Source organism: Trichechus manatus, unplaced genomic scaffold (assembly GCF_000243295.1).
Source record: "Trichechus manatus latirostris isolate Lorelei unplaced genomic scaffold, TriManLat1.0 scaffold00086, whole genome shotgun sequence".
Classification (NCBI taxonomy): Eukaryota; Metazoa; Chordata; class Mammalia; order Sirenia; family Trichechidae; genus Trichechus; species Trichechus manatus.
Genome location: NW_004444022.1, coordinates 671438 through 680941, shown reverse-complemented (window position 1 = coordinate 680941; position 9504 = coordinate 671438). Strand labels below are relative to the sequence as shown.

At 41.2% G+C, this 9504-nt stretch overlaps 1 protein-coding gene across 1 annotated transcript; it reads left to right on the top strand.

Moving 5' to 3' along the window:
* Positions 1-2149: 2149 nt before the first annotated feature.
* On the top strand, positions 2150-9192 carry LOC101357904 (phosphatidylinositol N-acetylglucosaminyltransferase subunit P-like). Its single transcript, XM_004381516.1, has 2 exons — positions 2150-2195; positions 8834-9192. Exons 1-2 carry the CDS (start codon positions 2150-2152, stop codon positions 9190-9192), a joined length of 405 nt encoding a protein of 134 aa, XP_004381573.1.
* The last annotated feature ends 312 nt before the right edge of the window (positions 9193-9504 follow it).

Here is a 9504-nt window from a genome sequence, read left to right as displayed (position 1 = left end):
TCAAAATCTGTCACAAGAGAGAAAGATGGCCATTATTGTCTTAGTCTGGGTTTTCCAGAGAAGTAAATTCAGTAAAGCATATAAATATCTATATAGAGATTTATATCAAGGAAATGCCTCACACAGTTGTAGAGGCTGTAACGTTCCAAGTCCATGAGTCAGGAAAGAGGCTTCTCCTGATTCACGTAGCCGCAGGGGCTGGTGAACCCAAGATCAGCAGGCTGGAGAGCATGGTTGTTGCTCACAGGCTGTAAAGATCAAAGAATCCCAAGATGGGCAGGCAAGCTCAAAGGTAAACTGCTAGCTCAAGTCCCAAGAATCAGAGGTCAGACAAACGGGAGCCAGCTGCAGGATCCAAAATGAACAAAAGCCCCCAAGCCCTTCCTGAACGTCTGCCCACACTCGATGCAGGCCACATGCCCAAGGAAACTCTCCTTCAACAGACTGGCTACTCGCAGCAGATCTCATCATGGGGGTGATTATATATTAAATCTCAACAGGGAAGTGATCACAACATTATACAACAGCCAAAACACTGAGAATCATGGCCCAGCCAAGTTGACACACAATCTTTACCATCACAATTAAATAATGTTAAAAGAGGCAATTTAACAACAAGATATAACTATTACAAATACGTATACACCTAACAATAAAAACTAAAAACCAAACCCATTTCTGTAGAGTTGATTCTGACTCATAGCGATCCCATAGGACAAAGTAGAACTGTTTCAAAGTGTTTCCAAGCAGCGGCTAGTGGATTTGAACTGCCTACCTTTTGGTTAGCCACTGAGCATCTACCAATGGAGCCGCAAAATATATTAAACAAACATTGACAGATTTGAAGGAAGAAGCACAAAATTCTACAGTATTAGTTGGAAACTGCAATACACCACTAATAATAGACAGAACATCTAGAAAGAAGACCAATAAGGAAATAGAGGACTGGAATAACACTATAAAACAAGAACAATAAATAGATATGTATAGAACTTTGCACCCCAAAACAGCAGAATACACATTCTTCTTCATTGTACATGGATCCTTCTCTAAGATGGACCATGTGTTAGATCACAAAACAAGTCTCAAGAAATTTAAAAATATTGAAATCATACAAAGAATCTTCTCTGATCAAAATGGAATGAATCCAGAAATCAGTAACATAAGAAAAATGAGAAAATTCACAAATATGTGGAAATTAAACAACGGGTCAAAAAAGAAATCACAAGGGATATTAGAAAATACTTACAGACAAATGAAAATATACAACATAACAAAACTTACGGGATGCTGCGCTCAGAGAGAAATTTAGAGCTGTAAATGCCTACATTAAAAAAAAAGATCTCAAATCAGTAACCTTTCACCTTAAAGAACTAGATAAAGAGAAAAACTCTAAGCTAGCAGAAGGAAAGAAATAATAAAGATTAAAGCAGAGATAAATGAAATAAAGAATAGAAAAACAATATGAAAAATTAACAAAACCAGAAGTTAATTCTTTGAAAAAGATCAATAAATTTACAAACCTAAACTATACTGACATAACGAGAGAGAGAAACCCAAATAACTAAAATTACAAATGAACGTGGGAATATTACTATGAATGATTGTACACCAACAAATTAGATAACATAGATGAAATTAATAAATTCCTAAAAACACACAATTTACCTAAGTTGAATCAAGAAGAAATAGAAAATCACAAGAGACAAGAAGTGATGATATTGAGTCAGTAATCAAAAACCTCCCAACCAAGAAAAGTTCAGAACCAGATGGCTTCACTCTTCACTGGTGAGGTCTAGCAATAATTTCATGAAGAATTCACCCAAATCCTTCTCAAACTACTCCAAAAATATTGGAGAAGAGAATTCTTACAAACTCTTTCTATGAGCCAGAATTATCCTGATATCAAAACCTTGTAAAGACGACACACACAAAAAAATTGTAAATTAATATCTCTTGAAAATATAGATAAAACGGCCCAGGTGGGCACATGAAGGGCCCATAGTTTAAGGCATACCCCACCTACCTTTTGAACGAGGCCCTGAATGAGAAACAGAACCCCTAAGAGAGGGCAAGTCCCAGGCCTGGGGAGGTCATGTGTCCATGGTGTGAAGGCCTGGTGTCCAGGTTGTCTAAAGCCACAGGGAAAATGGTGGAAAATTCACAGTCACCATTCCCAGAAGGAGTGATTTATGGCCATCTTAGGCTGGATTCTCTAGAGAAGCAAAACCAGTAAAGTGTATATATGTGTGTTTTACATATGTATATGTAAGTATATACAGAGAGAGAAAGAGAGAGATATATTTATTTCAAGGAAATGGCTCACTTGGTTGTAGAGGCTGTTAAGTCCCAAGTCCATGGGTTAGGCATCAGGCTGGAAGATTCTCCTGACTCATACAGCTGCAGGGGCTGACAAACTCAAGATCCACAGGTCAGACAAAAGTTGGCTGGCTCACTGCTGTGAAGGCTGAAGAATCCGAGATAGGCAGATAAGACAGCAGGCTGCTGACCAAGGTCCCAAGAACTGGAGGAAAGGTGCTGACCAGCTGAATGCAGGATCCAGAGCAGAGCAAAAGCCAGTAAGCTTTGCCAGAAAGTCTACATATATTGGATGTAGGCCATAATCCCGAGGAAACTCCCTTTCAACTGATTGCCTACTCATAGCTGGTTTCATCATGGAGGTGATTACATCATTACACAACTGCCGAACTACATCGTAACTGACAAACTACTGAGAATCAAGGCCAAGCCAAGTTGACACACAACCTTAACCATCACAAGACACCCCTTATCAACTTGGCACCTGTACACATCTCCTTAAACCACATATAACTTCCGAATGAAGAAAATTATAAATACCTGCACCTAACATGATACAGCTAACACATTTCAAACCGAAAATGCACTAGCCCTGTTTACATCTTATATTTTATAAGTGAAGAAAACAAAAATATTTGATGCACACATACGAGGCAGAAGTACTCATAAAAATTACAGCCTTTGTTTCTGCAACTGGTCACATGGTCATAACTGGTATTTAGAACTGCCTTCTTCCACCACCCATTCTGTATTCCCTTTGCCCTCAGCAAGTACCTCAGCTGGTCGTGGTTCTTTGCCTGGTGGGGTGACCCTAACCTTCATTCTTTAAGGGTCTGGGCCATTATTAGTGGTATCGGGATTGGATTGCTGTAGTTTTACATTGAATTTAATCAGAGGGCATAGTAGTACTAAGAGACGCCCTATGGGATCTCCTGCATTCCAGACACACTGTTATTTACTTCCATTATGTAATATCAATCCAATTTCCTTTTGGTAATCAGGATCAATCACATCAGCCAATATGGTTACTCCCTTCTTCACCTGTTGATCCAGAGGCATAAGGATCCCAAAGTGGCTAGGTGACATTCTTAACTTCCAGTTCAATGGAATCAGGGATTTGTCTCCAGGAGGGAGCATTCCTCTCTTTGGAACTAAGACCTCTAGACCCACAAAGCATAGATTCATGGGTACAGGAAGTAAAAAATTTGAGAGTGGGTCATTAGGGGTCATATTGAGTGGTGCCACTCCCATCTCCACCCCTTGATTCCTGGACCCATGAATCCTGGCTATGGGAGAAACAGCACCATATACTGCACGCTGGTTTAGAGCATATACAGCCTCCTGGAGAACATTGTCCCAACCCTGCAAGCTACTGACACCTAGCTGGTGCAGTAAATGTGTCTTTAGAAGACCATTCCATTGTTCTATCAAGCCAGCTGCTTCAGGATGATGGAGAACATGGTAAGATCAGTGAATTTCATGAGCATGGGTCCATTGCCACACTTCATTTGCCATGAAGTGAGTCCCTTGATCCAAGGTGATGTTGCGTGGGATACCATGACAGTGGATAAAGCATTCTGTAAGTCCAGGATGGCAGTTTTGGAAAAAATATTGCATGCAGGGAAGGAAAATCCATATACAGAGTGTCTATTCCAGGAAGAACAAAACACTGCCCTTTCCATGATGGAAGCAGGCCAATGTGATCAACCAGCCATCAGGTTCCTGACTGATCACCTCGAAGAATAGTGTCATATCGGGGATTCAGTGTTGTTCTCTGCTCCTGGAAGATTGGTACGCAGCAGTTCCTGTAGCCAAGTCTGCCTTGGTGAATGGAAGTCCATGTGGCTGAGCCCATACATAACCTCAATCCCTGCCACCATGTCCACTTTGTTCATCAGCTCATTGGGCAATGATGAGAGTGCCTGGGGAAAGAGGATGACTGGTTTCCACAGAATGCATCATCCTATCCACTTGATTGTTAAAATTCTCCTCTGTTGAGGTAACCCTTTGGTGAGCATTCACATGAGACACAAATATCTTCACTTCTTTGGCCCATTCAGAGAGATCTATTCACATACTTCTTCCCCATACCTCCTTGTCTCCAGTTTTTTAATCACATTCTTTCCAAGTCCCTGATCATCCAGCCAAACCATTGGCCACAGCCCATGAATCAGTATACAGTCACATATCTGGCCATTTCTCCATCCAAACAAAGTGAACAACAAGGTGCACAGCTCAAAGATCTGCCCATTGGGAGGATTTCCCTTCACCACTGTCCTTCAGGGAGGTCCAAGAAAGGGGCTGTAGTGCTGCTGCTGTCCACTTACGAATGGTGCCTGCATATAGCACAGAACCATCTGTAAATCAGGCATGAGTTTTCTCTTCCTCAGTCAACTGATCATAAGGAACTACCCATGAGACCATAGGTGGAGACTGGGAAATGGAAGGTAATGTGACAGGAGTGGAGACCATGGGATTTTGGGTCACTTCCTTGTGTGCAACTTACTTGTTCCTTCAGGACCTGCTTCAGGACCACTTCCATTTAATGATGGATGCCGCTGTGCATGTCCAATTTTATGGCTCTGTAAGTCACACAACTTGCAGTTCATGACGGGCATCTCAGGCCACATGATGACTTGGTGGACCATGGTTAAGCATTCAGTCTCTCCTGGGGCCCAGCAACAAGCCAAATGCTATTTCTCAAAAAGAGAGTAGTTTTCTGCAGAGGATGGCAGGGCTTTGCTCCAAAATCCTAAGGGCCTGTGATGTGGTTCACCAAAGCCTGCCAAAGACTCCAAACAGCATTTCTATCTGTCACTGACACTTCAAGCACCATTGGATCAGCTGGATCAAAATGCCCAAGGGGCAGAGCCATTTTCACAGCAGCCTGAACCTCTTGTAGAACCTCCTCTTGTTGTGGACCCCACTCAAACCTAGCAGCTTTTCAACTCATTTAGTAAATAGAAACCCAAATGAGGGATATGTTGCCTCCAAAATCCAAAGGGGCCCACTAGGTGTTGTGCCACATTTTTTGTTGTGGGATGGCCAAATGCAATAACTTATCCTTTACTTTAGAAGGAATATCTCAACATGCCCAAACCACTGGACCCCTGGAAAATTCACTGAGGTGGAAGATGCCTGAATTTTTGTTGGATTAATTTCCCACCCTCTAGCATGCAAATGCTTTGCCAATAAGTCCAGAGACTCATTGATGCTTCTTCCTTACTAGCTCCAATCAACATTATGTCATTAATGTAATGGACCAGCGTGACGTCTTGTGGAAGGGAAAGGTGATCAAGGTCCCTGCGGACTAAATTATGACATAGGGCTTGAAAGTCGATATACTGCTGAGGTAGGACACTGAAGGTGTGTTGCCAGCCTTGCCAACTGACGGAAAACTGCTTCTGTGGTCCCTTGAGACAGGTATGGAGAAAAAGGAATTAGCCAGATCAATAGCTGCATATCAGGTACCAGGAGAGTGTTAATTTGCTCAAGCAATGAAACTACATCTGGAACAGTAGCTGCAATTGGAGTCACCACCTGGTTAAGTTTTCAATAATCTACTGTCATTCTCCAAGATTCATCTTTTTTTTGCACAGGACAAACAGGCGAGTTGAATGGAGATGTGGTGGGAATCACCTCCTTTACCTCTTTCAAGTCCTTAATGGTGGCAGTAGTCTCTGCAATCCCTCCAGGAATGTGATACTGCTTTTGATTTATTATTTTTCTTGTGTACGGGCAGTTATAACGGCTTCCACTTTGCTTTTCCTACCATAATACTCCTTATTCCACTTGTCAGGGATCCAAGGTGGGGGTTCTCCCAGATGCTGAGTATGTATATTCCAATTATGCATTCTTGAACTGGGGAAATCACTACAGGATGTGTTTGGGGACACACTGGATCTCCTGTGAGATGGACATGAGCTAAGACTCCATTAATAACCTGACCTCCATATGCCCTCACTCTGACTGGTGGGCCACAGTGACATTTTGGGTCTCCTGGAGTTAGTGTCAGTACAGAGCCAGTATCCAGTAATCTCTAAAAAATTTGATTATTTCCTTTTCCACAATGAACAGTGACTCTCGTAAAAGGCTGTAGATCACTTTGGGGAAGGCTGGGAGAAAGATTAACAGTAAAAATTTTTGAGAGTGTAATGGGGCCCTTGCTCAAGGGGACTCAGCCACCCTTTCATTCAAAACATTATGAGTCTGTAAGCTAGCTCAAGTCTGGGAATGATTGAGGGGCCGTGACTCTATATTCTGACGATTCGACTTAGGGTACTGTTTACTTGACCTAGAATTCTTCTACTTGTACAAATCAAGTAAATATTTACTAGATTTTCTATATATTTTACTTCTAGGTACACCATGAATAAGTAGCCAATGCCATAAGTCCTAATGAGTCAGACTGTTCTGATTACTGCTTTAACTCCATTATGGTAACCACGCCCAACTTGCCTTTGTTGATTGAGTATCACCACTTGGCCTCTGCCATTCAGAATGTCCTATCAGCCGCATTGTAGTTAGATGTCTTAATTTGGTTAAGACAGTTCCCGCTGCCAAATCTGACTTACATAAAATAGCAATCATAGCAATCTTTAAGGATGCTGGGAGTCCCTTCGCAAATTTGTTCCTCATTCTTGTGGTAAAAGATGTGTCCTCCGGGCACTTTGTGTGTGGGTCTGTGAGTGTAACCTGATAAATCTACCTTAGCATGCCTATTTCCCTACACCTTTGGATACTTTATTCTACAGTATACCAAGGCAGGTCTGACACTTCAACTTGATTTAGTGTAGGCCACCAGGTAATCCATGCTTCAGCCACCCAACCAAATAAATGATCATATCCTTTCCTAACCTCTCAAGCTGAAACACTGAATGAAGAATCTCTGGTTAGTGGGCTCATATCAATAAATTTAGACAGACCCATTTTTATGTTCCTTGCACCATTACCCCACACTCTCTATAGCCATTCCCACACATATTCCCCAGGTTTCTGTTTGTACATATTGGAAAAGTCAAGCAGTTATTTTTGGAGTGTAGTGTACCTCCTACTGGGTCACACTTTGTACTTCACCTTTTGGGTCTCGCTGGGACTTAAGTCTAGTTATAGGTTTAGAAGCCAAAATGGGTGACAGAGATGTGTTTTGAGAACATTGAGCATTGTCTTGTAAGGCATTTGTCTGAGGCAATGCCCCAGGCAATGACTCAGCCTTCTCCCCTGGGTATGACTCAGATACTTCCCCAGGCAATATCTCAGACAGAGGCTCTTCAGACACATCTAGGTTAGTGGCTTTGTTGGCAGGACTGATTCAATAGAATTTAGGTGCTCAGTGTCTCCAGTTGTGATTATCTGCCCATATGTTCCCATCCCATATTTCAGGATCCCACTTCTTCCCAATCAATGCCCTCACTTTAACTTCAGACACCACTCGAGTTTGGGAATTCAACTGGCGTTATAATTCAGCCACTCTTATAATAAGACTCTGGATTTTGTTTTTGTCAGCATCGGCTCTGTTACTACAAGAAATAAGGCTTTCTTTCAGGACAAAATTGGCAACTTTGAGGTTGTTTATTTGGCACTTGAGCCTTGACTCTGAAAACTTGACCTCATCTCTTTCTTTCACCACTTTGTCTAGCAAAAGTAGTACCAACCAACATGCTTCCTTATACTTCTCATTATGACAGAATTGTAGAAACGTATCAAACATGTAATCTTCCAGAGCCTTGTCTCTCACCAGTACCTGATCTACTGGTAGTGATATTTTGTGTATTTCTATTGCCACCTGATGTCATGGATTAGCAGTGCCCTCTTTAATACTGGAAGCAGAGTCATCAACATGTTTAAGATTAACCAGACTTGAAAACCAATTTAGAACACTCATCCTTACAATTTTTTTTTCTCTAGAACCACTCTCGGTACCAAACGTCTTTGGCTGGGTTCTCTCGAGAAACAAAACCAGTGAAGCATACATATACGTGTGTGTGTGCGCATGCATGTGTCCACATGTGTATGTATGTGTACACACATAGATTTATCTCAAAGAAATGGCTCACGTGGTTGTAGAGGCTAGCAATTCCTGAGTTTGTGGGTCAGGTGTCAGGCATCAGTCTGGAGGCTTCTCCTGACTCACACAGCTGCAAGAGCTGACAAACTCAAGATCCACAGGTCAGATGGCTGTCTGCTGGCTCACAGCTATGAAGGCTGACAAATCCAAGATCAGGTAAGATGGCAGAGTGCTCACCCAAGTCCCCAGAATTGGAGGAAAGGTGCTGATGATCCAAATGCAGGATCCAGAGCAGAGCAAAAGCCAATGAGCTTTGCCAGAAAGTCCACATATATTGGATGCAGGCCACACCCCTAAGGAAACTCCCTTTCAACTGATTGCCTACTCATAGCAGATCTTATCATGGAGGTGATTACACCATTATATGACTGCCAACTACAACATAACTTCCAAACCACTGAGAATCATGGAGCAGACAAGTTGACATTCAACCTTAACGATCACAATGTTTTGTTATTTTCTTAAGTGCCAAGTTTGTCTCCATACTATATCTTGTATGGACTTTTATTCCTGAGTCTTGGCTAATCTGCTTAGGTTTAATCTACTTGCCTCAAAAATATTGGGCTGTCATATTACCTGTCTACCTCTTTATTACTATAGTAATCAGTAATGTACTCTTATTTTTAATTAACATGATGACCACCTCTCCACTTGATCCCATTCACACAATCACAGATAACTATGCTAAAAACCAACAGCAGAAGAAATATCAAGAAGAAGCCATTGCAACATTAAGAGATATTCCTATTAGTGAAGTAAACCAAATGTTCTTTCTTGCAGCCAAAGAACTTTACACCAAAAACTGAACACCAAGGGTTTACTTATACATTTTTGACATAATCGTTTTGACCATTATTTTAATAATCTGTCTTATCAATACCCAGTATTGAGATGAAATAAAAGTAAATTTATCTTCTTTTAGATTTTTATGTTCCATTAATATTGTAAATGTTCTTAAATATTACTAGTGAACAGAATAAATAAAATACTTCATTCCCATAAAACTATAGGTAAAAAATCCTCAAAAAAGACTAGAAAACCAAGTTCAACAGCATATTAATAAGATTAGACACGATGTCCAGGTTGAATTTATGTCAGGAATGCAAGGGTGAATTAAA